This window comes from Tarenaya hassleriana, unplaced genomic scaffold (genome assembly GCF_000463585.1).
Source record: "Tarenaya hassleriana unplaced genomic scaffold, ASM46358v1 Cleome8, whole genome shotgun sequence".
In the NCBI taxonomy this organism is placed as follows: Eukaryota; Viridiplantae; Streptophyta; class Magnoliopsida; order Brassicales; family Cleomaceae; genus Tarenaya; species Tarenaya hassleriana.
Genome location: NW_010970490.1, coordinates 523,517 through 544,245, shown reverse-complemented (window position 1 = coordinate 544,245; position 20,729 = coordinate 523,517). Strand labels below are relative to the sequence as shown.

At 38.8% G+C, this 20,729-nt stretch overlaps 4 protein-coding genes and 1 pseudogene across 4 annotated transcripts; 2 read left to right on the top strand and 3 right to left on the bottom strand.

The window, feature by feature from the left end:
- The first annotated feature begins 1,087 nt into the window (after positions 1–1,087).
- Positions 1,088–3,301, top strand: LOC104802094 (annotated as a pseudogene).
- Positions 3,302–4,241: 940 nt separating this feature from the next.
- On the bottom strand, positions 4,242–5,893 carry LOC104802093 (3-ketoacyl-CoA synthase 13). The gene has a single exon (XM_010525532.2). The coding sequence runs from the start codon at positions 5,785–5,787 to the stop codon at positions 4,399–4,401; it is 1,389 nt and encodes a 462-aa protein (XP_010523834.1). The 5' UTR covers positions 5,788–5,893; the 3' UTR covers positions 4,242–4,398.
- Positions 5,894–8,486: 2,593 nt separating this feature from the next.
- Positions 8,487–9,902, bottom strand: LOC104802091 (transcription factor MYC3-like). Its single transcript, XM_010525531.1, has one exon. The coding sequence runs from the start codon at positions 9,817–9,819 to the stop codon at positions 8,563–8,565; it is 1,257 nt and encodes a 418-aa protein (XP_010523833.1). The 5' UTR covers positions 9,820–9,902; the 3' UTR covers positions 8,487–8,562.
- Positions 9,903–14,184: 4,282 nt separating this feature from the next.
- Positions 14,185–18,336, top strand: LOC104802090 (CDPK-related kinase 3). The gene is made up of 11 exons (XM_010525529.2): positions 14,185–14,951; positions 15,591–15,721; positions 16,049–16,090; positions 16,233–16,341; positions 16,439–16,517; positions 16,646–16,942; positions 17,024–17,133; positions 17,297–17,404; positions 17,495–17,557; positions 17,640–17,807; positions 17,899–18,336. Exons 1-11 carry the CDS (start codon positions 14,400–14,402, stop codon positions 18,034–18,036), a joined length of 1,797 nt encoding a protein of 598 aa, XP_010523831.1. The 5' UTR covers positions 14,185–14,399; the 3' UTR covers positions 18,037–18,336.
- A 1,337-nt stretch (positions 18,337–19,673) lies between these two features.
- On the bottom strand, positions 19,674–20,636 carry LOC104802089 (auxin-responsive protein SAUR32-like). Its single transcript, XM_010525528.1, has one exon. The coding sequence runs from the start codon at positions 20,383–20,385 to the stop codon at positions 20,026–20,028; it is 360 nt and encodes a 119-aa protein (XP_010523830.1). The 5' UTR covers positions 20,386–20,636; the 3' UTR covers positions 19,674–20,025.
- Positions 20,637–20,729: the final 93 nt, after the last annotated feature.

Here is a 20,729-nt window from a genome sequence, read left to right as displayed (position 1 = left end):
TATATAGCGGTTCATTAATCAGTAAACCGGTTCAATTAATTAGACATTATTTAGTTTTAAAATATTCTAAGACCGATTGTATGGTAATGGTGTGTAATCACTCTTAGCGTCTCGACTTACCACGTCAGCATTTATATGACGGAAAATTTTGATCAAAATGGTCAACAGTTTTATTTGTAATAAAATTTTAAATTTGAGTTTTTTTAAATGACTGTTGACTTCATGCGTTTTAATGGAAGTACACAAATTTGAGGTTTTTATTTGGAATATTTTAACATGTTTGAGATATTTTTGGTGATTTTACCAATGATTAACATTAAGTAAAAAATAATTAAATCCATGTGGAAAAAAAGAATGAATATACATGTTTTTTTATACATTAAAGATCTTGGGCATAATGTAAAATGCACGTCTTCTCTTATGATTAGTTAACAAAACGGTACAATGCTGGTGGGTTTTGATAATATCACATTTAAATGTATTTTATTTCTTCTGTCGGTACGTGCCAGCTAATTAGTTTGACGGTTTCGTAAATAATTAAATGATTTCTGAAAAAATACAAATGTGAGATTTCTAATCATGCTGTCTGATTTATGTTATAAATATGCATCCTTTTCTATTACAACGTGGGAACCTTGACTCCTTAATAATTTTTATATCCAAAATTTGAATTAATTTCAAATAGAAAAAAATCTTGTAAAATATAAATTTAAGATCAAGGGATCATCGAGATTATACTAATCATGATTTGGGTTGGTCCAAAAATGATGTATGGACAAAATAAATAAAGTAGTATAAAAAGAAAAATGAAAAAAGAAAAGATAACCTAATGAATCAATTAACACGGCGTCAAGAATGAAAAAGAAAAACAATTAATCGAGAATCACGTGGGAGACCAACATATCACAGTGGTTATTCAATTATTTTGTTCGGATTATATTATTTAATTAACAATGACATAATTATAATTTTTACCGACAAATCATCATCTACCTAACTCTCTTGCATATACACACACACGACGACGATATTTAAACACTGGGGAATTTCATTAGACCTAATCCTGATCATAAGATTCACAAATTAATTAAAACGCACCATGACATTTCCACCCCCTCTTTGTTATTCCCGAAAAGTTGCATATTGGAACAACCTTCTCAGGTTACAATGCTTTCTCTCCATCCTCTTCATTGCGTTTTCGAGTCCTCCCGAGGATCCCGTCACGTGCGCTTCTGGAAACAAACATTGTACTGTCACGAACTCCTACCGAACATTCCCCGACCGTTCCACGTGTCAAGCTGCTGAAGTGGCGTATCCAACCACAGAGTCAGAGCTCATATCGATCGTAGCAGCAGGAGCCAGAGCCAAACGCAAGATGCGTGCGGTCACGCGCTTCGGACACAGCATACCGAAACTCGCATGCACCGATGGCAAGGACGGCATCCTCATAAGCACCAAGTTCTTGAACCGTACGGTGAGAGTGGACGTGGCGGCCATGACGCTGACCGTACAGAGCGGCGTCTTGCTACAGCAGCTCATAAGCGAAGCGGCAAAAGCCAGAATGGTGCTGCCGTACGCGCCATACTGGTGGGGGTTGACAGTTGGCGGCATGATGGGGACCGGAGCTCATGGTAGTTCCTTGTGGGGCAAAGGGAGTGCGGTTCATGATTACGTCACCGAGATTCGGATCGTGAGCCCTGGCCCGGCCGATTCAGGGTTCGTCAATATCAGAGTCCTCAATGAAAGTAATCATAACGAGTTTAACGCCGCCAAGGTTTCGCTTGGCGTTCTTGGTGTAATCTCTCAGGTACAGTAAAAAAGATTCCATATATATATATATATAAAGATTGTATTACAGTTAAGTTTAATACTAAACAAGTATTTCACAAAACTAATTTTGTGTAGGTAACTTTTAAACTGCAACCAATGTTCAAAAGATCGATAACATATGTAATGAAAAACGATCGCGATATTGGGGATGAAGCCATGAGTTTTGGTAGGAAGCACGAATTTGCAGACTTTGTATGGTATCCGAGTCAAGGAAAGGTAGTCTACCGAGTGGACGACCGAGTTAAGCCCACCACGTCAGAAAACGGCTTGAACGACGCCTCTGCATTCCGTGCGATGCCTTCTTCGGCGTTAGCTCTCGGCAGATCCACAGGTACGTATGCATGTGCATTCGGTCTTGTAGCCTTTTCTTTCGTCAAAGCTACCCGTACGTGATTTATTATTTGTTTATATTTTATTTTCAATGAGCAATAATTAGAGGAAAGGCAAGAGGCACTGAGAAATGCGAGTGGGAAATGTTCCGATGCCAAGCAATCCACGTCTTCAGGATTTGCTGCAGCTTATGGTTTAACAAACGATGGTATATCATCATTTACTATATATGCAATTATATTCCTTTCCAAGAAATATATATGTATGCATATTCTATTACTTGCGAGTCATACGATGGCCGATATTGAAAACAGGCGTAAATTTCACGGGATATCCGGTGATAGGAGACCAAAGTCGCATGATGTCGTCGGGGTCATGTCTAGATAGCCCGGAAGACGGGGTAAAATCGGCTTGTGCATGGGATCCACGGATTAAAGGAAGTTTCTATCACCACACAGCCTTGAGCATTCCCCTCACGAGTGCCAAAGACTTCATCGACGACGCCAAAGCCCTCTTGAAAATCGAGCCCAAGTCCCTTTGCGGCCTCGACCTATACGACGGTATTCGCATGCGGTATATGACGGGCTCGTCAGCTTTCCTCGGCAAAGAGGTCGATTCACTAGAGTTTGACATGATTTACTACAGAAGCAAAGATCCATTGGCCCCACGTCTCTTCCAAGATTACATGGAGGAGATTGAGCAGATGGCGTTGTTCAAGTACAATGCCTTGCCGCATTGGGGAAAAAACAGAAACATTGCCTTTGATGGGGTGATCAAAAAGTTCAAGAACGCGTCTGAGTTCTTGAAAGTGAGGGAAACGTACGATCCCTTGGGGTTATTCTCGAACGAATGGACAGATCAGATACTTTGAAGGGTAATATAGGGATGGTGAGGAAAGGATGTGCATTGGAGGGTTTGTGCATTTGCTCAGAACATGTCCACTGTGCTCCGAGTAAAGGTTATTTTTGCCGGACGGGAAAAATCTACAAGGATGCTAGGGTTTGTGCTCATGGTTAAATCCTCGGCATCTACAGTTTATGACGAGAGAAAATGATGCAATTTAGATCAAGAAAGAAAAATAAGATGCAACATTTTCAGAATTGTAATAATATCTTTATGAATGAAAACTATGGTGTGATGGCAAAATTAGCCTTACGTGGCCTTTCTGTCGTACACGTATTCGTAACCATGAGAGATTTTCTGACCAATAAAATAGGCCTTATACTTTAAACCTAGGCCCATAAATGGGGTATGGGCCCATTTTTGTCATGGGCCTGAACACCATTGAAAATTATACAGCCCCAAACGGAAATTCTTGACATCTGCATTTCAAGGCTTCAAAGCCATTGATTCAGATCATACATAATAACACATACATTTTTTTTATTTTTTTATTTTGTGTTTAAGATCTTGGACACAACGATGTTGAGTGTAAAACATAAATAAAAATAAATTTATGTGTTATTATTCTAGAGGTATCCTATACAAATAAATAAAATGACCATGCAGAGGCATCGAATACAAACAAAGAGAAAATTTTATTTTCAGATAATAATATTTTGTGGATCTTTACGTTATCTAACCAAACCTACAGAATAATCAAGTGGTCTTAACAACGTTCATTAGAGGCATTATAAAAAATACTTTTACTTTGCTATTCTTAGTTCAACACATACCATTTTCCAATTGTGACCATGTGACCAATATGACCCAAAATATAGTGTGGTCACATGTTGATCTCATTGCTTATAACGTTAAATTTATGATGTTTTAATCAAATAATTAGTAAGATATATAAGGTATGAACATAATGAATTAGTGAGATCACCATAAATTTAACATTATAATCAATAAAATTAAAATGTGACCATACTATATTTTGGGTCATATTGGTCACATGGTCACAATTGGAGAAGGTTATGTGTTGAAGTAACAATAGCAAAATAAGGGTATTTTTGATATAATACCCGTTAATTAATCTTCTGATCTGAAATGGGATCTATGATCTGAGGGCCAATAATGTGCATAGGCCCATTATATTTTTATTCCATTCCTCGTGGGCCTTGGGTTTGGAACGTGGATAAATTCTTAACAAAAAAAGTACATATTAATATTTTTTTGTGAGGATACGAGATGGAAAAGGACAATTTTCTCAATGCATTTATGACAAGACCTCGATATCCACGTCATCATCGACAGATCTCAACGTCTATTATTCCTCCACGTGGAAATATCTAATCAAGGCACCTGTACCGGATACTTGTGGACCGAGTCAACCCACGGGTTACCGAGTGACGACTCATCCGCCGGAATCGTCCGCAGCGCTCGCCACACAATACTGTTACATTTGAAACCCGACCCAAACGCCAACTGCCAGACCCGATCACCCCGTCCGACTCGACCCTTCGCCTCCGTGTAAGCGAACTCGTACCACAGAGACGAGCTCGACGTGTTACCGAATCGGTGCAACGTCATTCGAGACGGCTCCAGGTCCCACTCACTGAGTCCGAGTCCCTTCTGGACGGCGTCCAACAATGCTCTCCCTCCCGCGTGAATGCAGAAATGCTCAAAACATCTCTTGAAATTGGGGACGTAAACTTCGACCCTTGACCTGAAAATCTTCCTCTTCAAGAAAGATTCGATAAACCGGAGCTTTTCCAATAATGGAAGAACGAGTGGACCGAGTGAGGTTAAGTTCGTCTTCAACGCGTCTCCGGCAACAAAGGTGAGTTCTTTGACGATCGATACACCGAGAATACCTTTTTCGTCCTCCCTCTGGTAAGCGCACGTGTAGGGTATGTCGCCGGCTCCTTTGTGGACCCGTACGAGGTGATCTAGCTCGTACTTGGACCGTGAACGGTCTTGGCTCCGGTTCGAGAGAAGAATGGCGGCGCCTCCGACACGAAAAAGACAGTTCGGGACTAACATGGACCGATCGTTGCCACGGTACATGCTTAGCGTCATGTTCTCGGTGCTCACGACGAGCGCGTACGTGTTAGGGTTTGCTCTGAGAAGATTTTTCGAGAGGTCTATTGAGATCGCACCGGCACTGCAGCCCATACCGGAGAGATTGTAGGTTTTGATGTTGCTTCTGAGATTGTACCGATTCACGATCATGGCGGAGAGAGATGGGTTAGGGTTAAACAAGCTGCAGTTCACGATGAAGATCCCGATGTCTTCCGGTTTAACTCCGGTTTTCCTGAAGAGCGAGTTGATAGCTCCAAATACGACTGACTCGGCCTCGTACCTCGCCTCGGCCATGCTTGGTCTCGGCGGCGACGTCAACATGCATCGAGGTGCGTACGTGTCGTCTCCTAAACCGGATCGGTTCAGTATCCGGGTCATGAACTGAATCGTCTCGTCGGAGTACAAGCCAGAGGCTTTGGCCATGTTAAAGAACGTTTCTGATGAGATCTTGCAATCGTCTCCGGGTTTGAAACATGAGAAATCGACGAGATAAACCGGCTTGGACCGTTTGCTCCAACATACACAGAAGATAGCGAATACAAAGAGCAAACCCGCCTGGATATAGAGGGAGGGAAAATACCGGTTCTCGGACCGAGCCAGCTGAATTTGGAAGAGCTGAACGAGTACCATTACGAGAATGGGAAGCTTGTGATCGGCCATGGCTGCTTGAAAGTGTTTGGGTTATGGGTCTTGTCGTACGAGAAATGTGATGGACGATGGGTTTCACTTATAAGCGGTTCGAGTTCTCTTTTACGTGGTTTTCAGTTTTTAATTATGCTCGATACATTTTTTCATGAGCATTTAATGAATTCTGAGATGAGATGACATATAACGATCCACAGGGCAATGAAAATAGGCATTCATTTATTCATTTCAAATGTTGTGGGATAGAAACGAAATGGGTAACCCGGAAAAAGAAACCACTCCATATATCGAAGGTAAGAAATTAAATACAACAAAAGATTAGTTGGAGATTGTCTGTCCATTCATTACATGCATAAAAAAAAAAACTTCACACGGAACTTCGATGTAACATTGTTGGTACAACATATGGGTGGAGAGGCAGGTGGCCCATTGATGAACGTTTCCGTGAGTCGTATTTATTGGACATACGAAATGGAAGTACGAAAGTTTCGCCCGTAAAACCCATGAATCACAGTCAATATTAAATGATGGTTAAATTTAATTAAATGACCCAACATTTGGTGCTATAGTGATTTAGATGTAACAAAATTATCTTCAATGTTTTGGATTCGAATGTAATTTTTCGGTTAAAATAGTCCATGTACTAATGTTAATTCCGAATCTAGGATGGATGTAGTTGGATTGGGTCAAATTTACGGAACCATGATTATAAAAAAAGAAATAAATAAATGTGTTGAGAGCTTCTTAAAAAACAAAATAATTGTGTCGTACATGCTTATTAATGGAGTTAGTCAAAACCTATGAATCATAGTCCATATAACATGATTGATTGTATGTATATATGGGGACTAAAGATTCCGAGGAAGAAAACATTTTATAATCAATGTAAATTTTTTGTCGTCGTTTGATTTATAACAACACGTCGTCACTGATTACATAGTATCGCATTCTATAACAAGTCTCTCTCTCTCTCTCTCTATATATATATATATTATAGATTGTTCAATGCTGTAATCATAGAAGTTTCCATAACTATCAATGGTATAGTACCCGAGGGGAAAAATAATAATAATAATAATAATCACATATATAAAACGTGTGATTTAGATGACTGGAAATGCAAGTTTCTCGTGGTGCCAACAGAATCACAATCACAATCTATAGTTTATATGCATGAATGATAACCAATTAATCCCGTGCAGCCAAAACCGGACAACAACATTAAATAAGAATAATATAAATCAAGTGGTGTCACAGTGATTCTGGTCCCACTTGCATATTTTAATGCATGAACCTTGACTATTTGGAAATCAAACGTGTTTCCTATATTATATTATATTATATTATATTATTATTATGTGATGGCATATCTTAGCTTTCAATTACAAAAAATAAAAAGAAGGGTCTGTTGGTTGTACGGAAACGGCCCACCTCGACAAACATTATCAATACCGGAAGAATTCCTCACAGTTTGACTTGCATTTTTTCATTGGACGGCACTAACTTTAAATTTAATATATCTATAATATCTCCGAATACAAACCATCGATATCTCGATCATCAAAATGAAAAATATATTCGATTATGCAAAAAAAAAAAAAAAAAAAAACCAAAAGTCTCAGTATATGCTTATAAAATTAATGGAAACGTGACAAAATACAATTGCTTACCTATATATAGTACAGAAAATGAGGAATTTATATACTCGTGAGTCTCTGAATTTTCAAAGCTATTTATTTATGTAACTACATGATAATAACCTCGTATAACCCCTTTTAAATGCAATTAGAGAAGAATAAACAAATAAATAAGAAAAAAAAAGACATTAACAAATCATAGTCAAAATAAACCAAATCAAACTAATAGTTTTTGTAACGTTCGACGAATTATGTCACGGACGTTGGAACCGTTAACATATTGTATCCTCGTCCTTACATTTAAACAAATATTTTTTAAAATATCACACATCCTAATAACTATCTCAAATTAAGTATCCCAAATTTTAAAACTCCATTTAGATAGACAGCTAAAAAGAGAGATTCATATTGTTGATAAGTAGTTCAATCAAATTCTCTAAATTATCGTTGATTGTGTAATTTGTTAACATTCGGATCTCTCTCTTATTCTAATGTGTATTCGTTTTATCCCCATACGTCGTTCTCCACATCTCTACCTCTCGCACCATCGATTATTCGCCGCCCTAGTCATAGTTTGGAACATCACATTTTTCCTATTAAAAAAAAACTATTTATAATTTTGCATCTCATAAATAATATTAGCTAGGTGCTCTAATTAAAACCATGTTTTCGTTTGTTTATTCGGGGTTTTAAAGATGATAATATGATGGGTTTCGAGCTAACATGTATGCACCAGCTCCAACACTAATGGTGATAATATTAAACAATACAACGATAGCCGATTCAATGCGCATCTTTTTTTGTTGTTGTTGTCATGTTTTCCCTCGCTGTGGCATTTCTTTAATCTTAACCCCGACTTTTCCGTCCATTATCATATATTATATACCATTTTCTCAAAAGCTTTTCCATTTAATAATAATTAATTTTCACCCGCAATATTTGGCTTTTCGCTCGTACCCTCGGCTGCCTGCATAGCTTGATGAAATGTGCACCAACGCCTCGCAATAAGAAAACACCCAGCTGATGAAATCCATAATTAATTATAGAACTATATAAGATTACAATCCAAATCACCATACACAACAACGTATTTACATCACGCCAAAAAAAAAGGACATGTAATCGTACTTTTATCGTATTCTACAATTTGAAACTACAACAATCGCGAGATAATCGCAGACTTGATCATCTCCTCGCCGCGTCTCGTTCCTCTCGGGACCGTAACTACCATCTGTTGTACCATCAGTTCCTCGACCGAAGACATGCTCCCATGCCGGATCTTCAGCTTAAGTTCCCGGAGCGCCGCCGTGAGCGCCGCCACTGGGTAACTCAGGTTCTCTGTCTGAACCCTAATCACGGCCTCATCACCCACAATTTTCACATCAACCTCGACTTTGGAATACCCTCTCTTAGAAACCAAGGCTTCCGATGCGTTCTTTATCCCGCTCTGGTCGTTCGACAGCCCCGTCGTCATCTCCTCCAGCTTTACCCTCTTGTTGTCGGGTTTTAGTTTGGATTCCAGTTCGTCGATCTTGCGTTTGAGCTCGTTGATATACGAAACGGCGTCGGATAAGAGCGACGCTTTGTCCATGCGAGACACGCGTGGAACCACCGACCGGAGCGCGTAGAACCGGTGGTTGAGCTTCTCCCTCCTCTGTCTCTCCGCCTCGATGTGGTTCAACGGTTGTTCCCCCGTCGAATTCGCCTTTCTCCGCCTTCTCTCCGGAATAGGATCCAGTTTCAGTGCGGGACCCGACCCGGTTTCGTCTCCTTCGTATTCTTTTGCGTTACATGGGAACTCACTGTCGTCACCATCCACGGTAATGTCGGTACGAGGAACAGATATGACTCTGTCCGAGAACCGAGGAGGGTTTTGCCGCGGATACGGTTTCGGGTCAGAAAGATCCGACCCGAAGAGCGATTTTACCAGTCGGACAAGGTGTGGATCATATCCGATCATCTCCGACGAACCCAGCTCAAGAACACCATCCGAGGTTGGTACGCAGACAAGGGTGCGAATACCATGCATCTGCGCTTCGTTCGCTCTGTTGCAGTTCTGAAACCGAAGCTCATTGTCGCCGGAGATCCACACCGTTCCAGTGACCGAAGCCCTCCCCGGCAACCCATCACCGGCGACGGGGAAAATTTTGGTGGATGATATTAAGTAGAACAATTCAATGTCAGAGACGATTCGGCTATGGATTGTGGACACGTGGGCGATGTTTCGGCCGTTGGCCCCTCGGAAGTGACCGTCGGACCAATATAAGCACATGCCGGCGAACTCGTCGGGGACGATTTTCCAGTTAATGGCGTAACACCAGAGTTCTGGTTGGGCGTTGACAATGAACTGTAACCGCTGTTGTGGAGTGGTGGCCGCCTGTGAGGATGAAGACACGATCTTTTCTCCCATGTTAATTTTCTGTAATAAAAAAGAATATATTTCGGTTTTATTTTCGTGGGTTTTAGCGAAGAAGAAGGCGAAAATTATGAACAATCAAGGGCCAGGGATGGGATTATAAGAAGAACAAACCGGTGCTGTTCGTAACGGTGGGTCCGTTCCGTCTCAACTTGTATAATTAAAAAATAGGTAAGAATTTGTCCTCTATATTAGTAAGAATATATATATTTTTTTAATATGGTGTCACAATCACTTCATCTGCCGATAAATTTAACCCAGCGATCGTTTCAAGCTCTCGGTGATATTCAAATCGATTTGCGTATTTGTGTTTTCACCGTAGAAATTCAACGATACACAAAATGGTCGAAATCGATTTGTCCTTCTTAGAACAGTTAATGACGTCATAATTCTCATTTAGTCAAATGAAACACAGCTTAATCGGGAAATCCGTCCACTTAGACACATAGATATACGCGTGGTGGAGCCGCCATTGCGTATAATGGTAGACTTGGCGTCAATTAAGTTCACATTGTACTTTCTAAATTATAACACTCGTGAATAGTTTTTTTTTTTTTTGTTTATAATCCGAAAGTTCACCGTACCTTTGATCCGATTACATCTCCCATAAGACCGAGGAAGTCCAAGTGAATGTTCCTCCACACGTTTGGATTTGAACCCAAACTGAGAACATATTTTGCATGTTCTCTCACCACTAAACCATCCAATATTGGTTTACTCATGAATAGTTGTGCATAAACCGAATCATATTATCATGATTATTAAATCAACTGAGAGATTATGTGAGAATATTATCAAACCGGAAATATATGTTTACATATACAAATCAACACGCGCATGCGTGCATGTGATATGGCTTGTATACATGCACATGGGGTCGCTATTAAATAATAAATTATTTTACGTGCCGACGATCATGCTAAAATGATGGTCATGATGTTAAATAGACGCGATTTGTTAGCCCCCCACTTTTTTAATCATCTTTTTTTTTTCTCTTTCTTATGGGGTCGCTATATTATCGTATAAAATATGAAATCCCAAATACAAATTTATGAAGGCAAATTCCATTTTAGGGTAAAATAACAATCTCTAAATGGAATAAGTTCTTTTCATGACATATCAGCTTTTGGATCTTAAAAGCAGACTAGATGCTACATATATATATACACATATACATATTGAACCCGAGCAATGTATACAGTGAAGATCCAGATCCCTTTAACTTGAATTGTGAACCTCCTTATTATTTTATTTTATTTTCAATTTGTATCATCACGAACAGGAACCTTATTAGAGGCTAACACAGCATAATTAGCAAGCAAATTAATGATTATTACTCACGGTGGCAATTTTCGAACATGAACAATGATGAATCTACATGGATATATAACACACAATGAAACATTATAAATTAATTATATTTAGATTTACAACATCTGCTAGATGCAATATCAAGTACGGTTTGGAAACCAAGTAATGAATCTCAATCAATTGGCAGATTATTTTAATGCTATGGGAATAACGACAAAAAATCAATTTCCAGACTAAGGATATGTGGTTTGGTGCATTGAAAAACGGGGAAACTTTTCAATTCAGATTTTGGGTATGGCCTGGGCTGAAACTATAACGGGCCTCTAATGGGCTTTTTAAAATTAAGATTTAATTATTCTGTCGAGTATTCCCATAAGAAAGGCCCATATCTGGGGTTTTAAGCCCACGTTAACATAAATTTGGGGTTTTATTAAAATAATTTTGTTTCGCATTTATTTACTAGAATGCCATTATTGCAGATGTAGAAATTTCTTCTCAAATTTACTCGAATGCCATCATGCAGTAGTTTATATCAATGTTCCGATACAAATAGCAAAGTTTATTATAGGTTTTTTTTTTTAAAGTTGCAATTAGAATATAAGGAATAGATAAACCAATGATCTTGGTGATTATTTATATCAGAGACAAAAAAAAAATGTTTTTAACTATCAAGCTGTCATGTTTTAACAATGTACATACATCCAAAAACATTAGTCATGATTTCTGACGTCATGCAAACATAATTTTTGGTAGCAATTGGATTCAAATTTTCTATATATATATATATATAATCAATTGTCCCTTGTTTGGTGGCGAAAAATACTTAGCTGCAAGTGCATGTACGTGATCGGTTTGTAAGAAATAGGTGAGAAGTTGGTGGACTTACTCCAATATTCACTTTATATATTTCAAAGTTTGTAATGTTTTTTTTTTGGTATCAAAGTTTGTAACGTTGCATGCAAACTCATTGGATATCATATTATTATTTTGGACCGACCAACCATCTTCTTCTTTTTTTTTTTTAGCTCAACCCTCCATGCATTCACTTGATTCTCTTTCATATTCCCTATAAGAGTTTGACTTTGCTTTAGTTTCACCCCTTTTGAATATGCAATCTGTGTATTACGATGTTATTGTAAGCAGATACACATATCTTTCCGTATCCGTATACGTCCAAAGCCAAAACATTAAAATACGTGTATATATTACAGGGATTATGGCGTCATATGATATCACATTTTGTTAATGGTATGAGTATATTATAACGAGTTGGATCTTCTAATCTTTGTTTGTCCTTTTTGGCCGTCGGAAATGGATAAATAAATAAATAAATAAATAAATAAATATATATACCTTAATAAATATAACCTAATATTTGGCGCAGTACGGCTTGGATGGGGCGAATATGAAAATACATCAGACAATTGATATTGAAACGTATTCGTTTCATAATACAAACATAGTAGTAGGTTTCTTTGTTGTGTTGTTTAGTGCCGCGCTCCCTTTTTGGACCGACGCGATTTAATGAACAAAATAAATATACGTGCTAGATGATAGAGTGATTTCAGTACATAAAACATATATATTTTTTACTTTTTTAATGCATAGGTTTACGAATCAAATCTAATATTGATCTAACTCTCGTCTCCCTGTTTTTATAAAGAAATATTAGAAATATAAAAAAAAATATTGATATATATATAGAGATACACACACTTTAAAGAAAAATTAAACTCCTCACCTACTTGACAATAATGGTTTTTTTTGGTTAATACTTGACAATAACGTTACGTGCCCACGCGTCTATGGCCGCATTAAGTGTCTCTATTCACGTTGTTTTACCGATACCACAAATGAATCAACACCACAAAGCCCATAATTTATTACTTAATTGACGTTTATATATATAAATAGTCGACCAAAATATTTAATTCATAACGAAACTGCGAGCTTTCACCTTTCACGCACGTCTATGTTAATCAAGAATGAACCGCGTCATTATATATACTAGTTTTTTTTACAATTACTCATCAAACATGGTAAACCATAACTATATACACGTCTTCGTTAGTCTAATTAATTAGATCGTGTTTAAACATTATTTTCATGGTCATTACGCAAATTTTCAGGGTACTAAACAGATAATTTTCATTCGTGTACAAAATAAATGATTATTGAATTAATTTTCATGCAGCAACAAAAGATACTGGATTTTAAAATTAAAGAGGAGGTTGAAGATTACGTTATACTAATAATATTCTAGCAATAAAGATTAGATTACCGATTTTAAAAACAGATTTTTCAAGCTTAAATAACGTTTAACGGTGCAGATATTGCCACGTCGGATGACGTCTTCCACGGTTTCCCTTATTCCGAATCTCCCTACCGGGTCGGAGCACGTGAATCGTTTCATAACCTCCGGTAATATTTCTTCCAATCAAAGAGGGTCACGTGTCGAAATAAGGGCATTTCGGTCACGAATTGGAGTTCTCACTTGCAATGTTATGTACGTCAACCGCAGGGGATAAAACCTCTGTCACTCGCTTCCGGGTATCCGTTTTTATTTTTCAATTATGTAGACTATTTAAAAATTTTAAATAACGGCAAGCAGCCGAGAAAAGTACCAAAAGACAAAAAAAAAAAAAAGGAAAAAAGAAAACGTAAAAGGACCAGTACTACCCTAACAAAAAATTAACAAAAAAAAAGGGAAGTGAGGAACAAAAGCGATATAAGAAATTCAAATATTTTTATAAGATTAAAAATTTGATTCACCGTTAAGCTTAATATTTATTTTAATCGAATTTGGATAACTTGTTTTAATCATTTGAACGAACAAGCAGTAAGAGTGGTTGCTGATGCTGACCGCGACCGAGGAAAGAGACTAAGTATTAATTAATTACTGAAGATAAATGGGAAAATCAAAATCTTTGTTAAGTCGAGCGATCGAGGACATCGTGATCCGACGGATGAGAGCTTCCAATTACGGTGCACCGCTCCGTTGCAGATAATTTGGCCGCGTCCTAAAACTAAACCCTTTCACTTCTATTCGCCCTGTCCCTTGTTTCTTTTTTGTCTCTTTAACAGTGCTTGTCGTTTTTCCCACTGCTCCGTCTTTCATTCCCTTCATTTATCGTTTTCTTGCCGTAGATCTCTTCTTTTGATCGGATCCGCGGAGGTTCAGTCTCTGCCTCCGCCGTCCGATGCGAGTACTTTGACTCCCCGAAGATTTTTCTGGGTCTCCTTTTTCTCTTTGCGGAGCCGCGATGGGTCAGTGTTACGGGAAGGTTAATCAGGTCAAGTACGGCGGCGGAGACGACGGTCACACTACGACGTACGTGGTCTCCGGTGATGGGAATCCGATTACTCCGGTGACTCCCGGAAACGGCAGAGTGTCGTCGGTGAAGAACACTCCGGCTAGGTCCTCCAACCCAAGCCCCTGGCCCAGTCCTTTCCCTCACGGTTCGACGGCGAGCCCACTTCCGGCGGGAGTGTCGCCTTCTCCTGCGAGATCTTCGACGCCGAGGAGGTTCTTCCGACGGCCTTTCCCCCCTCCGTCTCCGGCGAAACACATCAAGGCGTCGCTGATCAAGCGGCTCGGGGGGAAGCCCAAAGAGGGTCCGATCCCGGAGGAGCAAGGGTCCGAGTTGGATCAGTCGCTTGACAAGAGTTTCGGCTACGGGAAGAACTTCGGTGCCAAGTACGAGCTCGGGAAGGAAGTGGGTCGAGGGCATTTCGGTCACACGTGCGCGGCGCGTGGCAAGAAAGGCGAATTCAGGGATCATCCATTCGCTGTGAAGATCATCTCCAAGGCCAAGGTACTGCTGGGCATTGGCTAATTTGATCTCAATTATCTAATTTTGTTCGTTTTTTGAGTGTGTCCAATCAACATTTTTGTCCGAAACAGATATCGGTTTATCCGATTTGCTCTCTTGCTTCTGTTACGGAGAAATTAGGATAATGTAGAATGGAGCTGAGAATACAAGGATTTCTTTAGGGTTTTGATACCTTCTGATATGATTTCATGATACTGTATTAAGATTGTCTGCAAGTACGGATTCAATTGATGAAAGTGAAGTAGATTCATAGTTCAGGACAATGCCCGTGCGACATAGTATTGTCTTTGCCTTCTGAGAAGAGATTCTTTAGACAAGAAAAGATAGGGAACATTGGTGTCTCCATCAGAGAAATCTGTCTGTCACCACTTTGAGGAACCATTGATGTCATCTCAGATTTGTCTGCATTAGGACACCATAGAGTATGGATATCATTCTCGTATGTGTACCTATTGTATCTGCTTCATTCACGTGTCATGTTTACCAGTTAGCTGCCGGATATTTATGCGTTATGGTTGTCTTTCTTCATGATGGGGCTATCCTTTTGGATCGATAGAATCTGTGAGATGTTTCGAGAGTGTGATTTGTTGGGCGTTTTCTACTTGAACTATTGGTTGGCAGATGACAACAGCCATTGCGATTGAAGATGTTCGGAGGGAAGTGAAAATTCTGAAATCTCTATCCGGACACAGGCATCTGATCAGGTTTTTTGATGCATGTGAGGACGCTAATAACGTGTACATAGTCATGGAGTATGTCTTGTTTCCTATTTTATATCTTCAGATGAGAACGTTTATTTTGGTGCCTCCTAAGCATGCCTAGTTTTCTTGTGTTCTTTCTCGATGCATGATTCTCTTTACATCTTTTTCCCCGAATTTCGAAACTTCAATGGATATTTGGAATTAATATTGTTTCCCTTTCATTTCAGTACCCCTTTATTCACTTAGAACATTGCTCATAGTTGTTTGGTGGCATTTTGAATTTGTAAACAGGACAATTCTTGGAATGTTTTTTTTTTTGTAGTTTGAAACATTTTTAACACACTATATTGAAATCAACCCTCAATTCTGCTTGATCAGGTTGTGTGAGGGTGGTGAACTTTTGGACAGAATTTTGGCAAGGTATGTTGATTTTCTTACAAAAATAAAAAGTTCATCCTTATGTCCCCCTGTCGCTTTATACTTGTGTTACATATATACACACGCACACATACATATATATATATATATATATATATTCAAATGTTACGTTCTTCTGTATCAGGGGTGGAAGATACAACGAGGAAGATTCAAAAGCCATTGTTGTACAAATTCTGAACGTTGTTGCATTTTGTCATCTCCAAGGAGTTGTGCACCGTGACTTGAAGCCGGAGGTCTGTTCTCTGATTTTAACTTGTCCCCATTCTCATCACTCGCAATTCACAGAGTAGTTATAACTTGTCTAGTTGTCTTATCCCCCTTGTCCGCCAGAACTTTCTATTTACTTCTAGCCGTGAAGATTCAGACATGAAGCTCATAGATTTTGGTCTCTCTGACTTTATCAGACCTGGTAAGAATTTCAGTCTTCAACTTTCACAAACTATGGACACTGTTCGCATTTGCCTTTGGTACGATGAGTTCACACTCTTTTTTGGGTTGGTGAATGTATATATGTTAATGCTGTTAACTCGCATGCAGATGAAAGGCTTAACGATATTGTTGGAAGCGCTTACTATGTCGCACCAGAAGTTCTGCACAGATCTTATAGTCTCGAGGCAGATATATGGAGTATAGGAGTCATTACGTATATACTCTTATGTGGAAGCCGGCCATTCTGGGCACGGACTGAATCTGGAATCTTCCGTTCCGTGTTAAGAACTGACCCGAACTATGATGATTTACCATGGCCTTCTGTTTCGCCAGAAGCTAAAGAGTTTGTGAGGCGGCTCCTGAACAAGGATTACCGAAAAAGAATGTCTGCCGTTCAAGCTCTGAGTAAGTCTTGCGAGCCCTCTTTTGTTATTTATGTTGCTCATGATTGTGAATGTGATAGTATTTTGTTGGTGTCTATTTCAGCTCATCCATGGTTACGCGATGAAAATCGTGGAGTTCCTCTCGATATTGTGATCTATAAGTTGGTTAAGTCCTATCTACACGCAACACCATTCAGACGGGCTGCGCTGAAGGTACCACTTTCCTTACGTTGGCATTATATTTTTGCGGGTGGGGGTATATATATATATATGATCTCTTGAATCATCAGATTGGATTAACGAGTTCACATTCTCAGTTAGTACACTATAGCTTCGGCTTTCAGTGATGCAATGTAATTATAATGAACGAATGCAGGCTTTATCGAAAGCATTGATGGAGGACGAGCTCGTTTATCTCAGAGCTCAGTTCATGCTATTGGAACCAAACAAGGACGGGAGCGTCTCCCTCGAAAATTTCAGGATGGTAAAAAGCTTTTTTCTCAAGAACCCTCAACCTCGACTTGGAGATAAATCAAGTTTCATGAGCTTAAAGCTTTTGACTTAAAATTCGCAGGCCCTTGTACAAAACGGAACAGACGCCATGAGAGAATCGAAGGTTCCCGATGTTCTTCACACGGTAATTCAATCATGAACCCTACCGAGTCTCTCAGATATTATATACGCTCAACACTATAAACTATATTCTATCGTATTAGCAGATGGAATCGCTGGCGTATAGGAAGATGTACTTTGAAGAATTCTGTGCAGCGGCCATCAGCGTTCACCAGCTGGAGGCTCTGGAAACGTGGGAGCAGATCTCGGCCGAGGGTTTCGAGCATTTCGAGAGGGAGGGCAACCGGGTGGTCTCGGTCGAGGAACTAGCCAGGGTACGTACCTCTGTGCATGCACGCGCTGTTATCATGAAATTACATAAATGCCTTCTATCGGGCGGTGGTTGAACTGAGAGTTGGTGAGCAGGAACTGAACGTGGGGCCGTCGGCTTACGGTCACCTGAGGGAATGGGTGAGGAGCAGCGACGGCAAGCTCAGTCTCGTCGGCTTCACGAAATTCTTGCACGGCGTCACCCTCCGTAGCGCTCATTCCAGACACCGGTAGTGATTGTCTTTCCTGTCCCCCTATATATATATATGTTCCAGACCAGAGAAGGATTCATGTGGCAGAGGAATACTCTATAAGGGTATTTTCGTCCGATTTTTTTAGTTTTTGTTATTTTTTATTTTTTCCCCTTCTTCTGTATCCTTTTTATTCGTGATATTATATAGGGTTTGAGGTACAGGAGAGACAGATTTATATAGAAAAAAGAAGGAAAGAAGATTGAAAATTATGTGCATAAGGTAGATTTGATCGACCTTTTCCCCTATTTTTGCATTATATATAAATATTTCCAGGGTTTAAGGCTCTCTCTAATATCTTACCATTTTTTGTTTTTTTTTATTTAGATTATTTTCTATTTTACCTGAAGAAACGATTTGTAAGAGATACTTTATAAGCGCTTGAGACAAATAAAATTAAATGAAGTAAAACTAGAGAAAAGCTTGACCAGAAATGTTAAAAGTATGGTCCGTCGTCGTGTGGTTATAATCAGAAATTGAAATGAATTGGTGATTGATTATTATAAATACAAAAAGAAAAAAGATTGAAATAGATTTATTACCGACAAAATCCGCTCAAAAGCGTTATGATGTCCCGATGGTTTCGTACTATCCCTCTTTCCACGGATCCTATATCCCCTTCTTGAAAAACAAATCAGATAAACACCATTTAAAAAAAAAAATCGGAATGATCTTATATCTATTTCTTCATAATTAATCTTTTTTTTTGTTTAAATGTGAATCTATTAAGTCAAAAAGAAAATACAATTATGTTTAGAGTTCTAAAATTATTTGATTACACCTATATATATATATATATATATATATATATATATATCTGTTAGAGTTTTTTTTTATAACCCTTTAGTAACGCAATTAATTATGCAATTCTTTTCCATCAGTAGAATCCAATCCAAGATTTTGATAATAATTTTGTCGATCACTCAACCATTAGAACACCAATTGGTGGATATATATCTATTAGAGCTGTACTACATGATTCGAACACACTATCTGAATTTTCTGGCTATAAAAAAAATAAGAAATAAGAAATATGTATCATAAAGCAGGAGATTTATTTCTAATATATAGGAGTATTTTTTTATTAATGCACTGAAATTAAAAAAAAAAAACTAGCATGTTCTGCGGTGGTTCGAGGAGGCAGCTAAGGGAGGAATCTTTGGAAACACCTCGCCTCATGGAAGTGAAGACTCTGATAGAAACAGAGACACCCACTTGCTGAATCCTCCTCCACCAGTTGTTATAACCAACCCAATTCAATGCGAGTCATTTCTGCTCTATCATTTAATTTTACCAGTTCCATGTAATGCATTGGATACATCGAAAAAATCATTAGTACACATTCGAAAGATATATTTATTACCATAGTTAATTCGCTGCATGATCCTGCGTTAATCTTTTATGGTATACACAGGGTAACTGATTGTAATAAAGGGACCGACCGTTACAAAAGGAGATGAATTGGACAGGAAAGTCCATATTTTTAAAGGATATATCAAAAGAGAACATAGAAAGAAATATGGGAAATAAAGAAAGAAAAAATATTTTATTAGTAGATATAACTTTTCCACATTTCAAGGATTATATAAAATACTTGCGTCCAAAACAACAAAATGCAAATTGCCAACCCAATATATATCGCTTTATTTTCTTTATTTATTTTTCGCTCGCCGTGGCTCCGACCATCTTGGCCGTGATAATTGAAAAAAACGGCGGAGAGGTCACCGGAAATTTTTTCACACTTTTTTTCCATTTATTTTCAAGATTCATGCTTCAAGTAAAAAAAAAAGAAGAAGAGGAAGAAAATACTTGGACTCACAAAGGGAAACAAAGCACTTCTATCTCTACTCCTAATTTTGTGGGCTAGGCCTTGTTTGGCTCCACAGCTCCACAATAACAACAACAACAGCAAAAAAGAAAGAAAGATAAAAGCTAAAAACGGAGAGAAATGCATGATCCATTGATCGAACGATCAAACCCTAAAACATCCGACGAGTTGGTGATATTGGTGGTGGTCGTGGTGGTGATAAACAGATCTCTCTTGATCGATCTTGGATTGAACGTGTCGGAATTCCTCGACATGGCAAGGGATTGTGATCGTACCCTTCTGTTCGAAGCCGTACTCTTCTTCGGCTCCTTTGAGGAGTTGCATGAATAAAGGATGGTTAAAGTACACGACAGGAACTATTATCCTCTCTTGTTCATGTCCTTGTCCCACTTTTATCGCCAAACACCCCTTCGGTACACCTAATTTCACCGCTTGTCTGTTGCTGTTCTTCAGGTGAGAGAGATGTAGATTGAAAGATTTTAGGGTTTTTTCTCCGGTGCCCATGACTGTTCCGACTCCGAGAACGTCAGAGAAAGTGAAGGATCAGGTTAAGAGGGAAAAGGGTAGAGAAGAAGAAAGGGGGGGGGTGGAACTAACTTTCCTGCGTTTTCCTGAGAAAATTTGGTCAGAAAACAGAGGAGAAAGGCCAGGGCCCTCCAGGTGCAAAGGATGATAAACTAGGAGACTTAATCAAGTTGTTCATTTTTTTTTTCTCTTTTTTTTTCTACGTCGATGATCATATAACAACAAAATGATTTAATGTTTTCTCTCACTCAGAACAAAAAAAGAGAGAGAGAGAGAGCAAATTTACAAGGGAATATGGTGTCAGAAAATACACACGTGTAGGG

What these genes read in the sequence shown, in the direction of transcription:
- LOC104802093 (XM_010525532.2), bottom strand. Translation starts at nt 5,787, where the DNA reads ATGGCCGATCACAAGCTTCCCATTCTCGTAATGGTACTCGTTCAGCTC.
- LOC104802091 (XM_010525531.1), bottom strand. Translation starts at nt 9,819, where the DNA reads ATGGGAGAAAAGATCGTGTCTTCATCCTCACAGGCGGCCACCACTCCA.
- LOC104802090 (XM_010525529.2), top strand. Translation starts at nt 14,400, where the DNA reads ATGGGTCAGTGTTACGGGAAGGTTAATCAGGTCAAGTACGGCGGCGGA. An exon ending in TTGGACAGAATTTTGGCAAG is followed by an intron (nt 16,091 to 16,232) that starts GTATGTTGATTT and finishes CTTCTGTATCAG; the next exon opens with GGGTGGAAGATACAACGAGG. An exon ending in ACCGTGACTTGAAGCCGGAG is followed by an intron (nt 16,342 to 16,438) that starts GTCTGTTCTCTG and finishes CTTGTCCGCCAG; the next exon opens with AACTTTCTATTTACTTCTAG.
- LOC104802089 (XM_010525528.1), bottom strand. Translation starts at nt 20,385, where the DNA reads ATGGGCACCGGAGAAAAAACCCTAAAATCTTTCAATCTACATCTCTCT.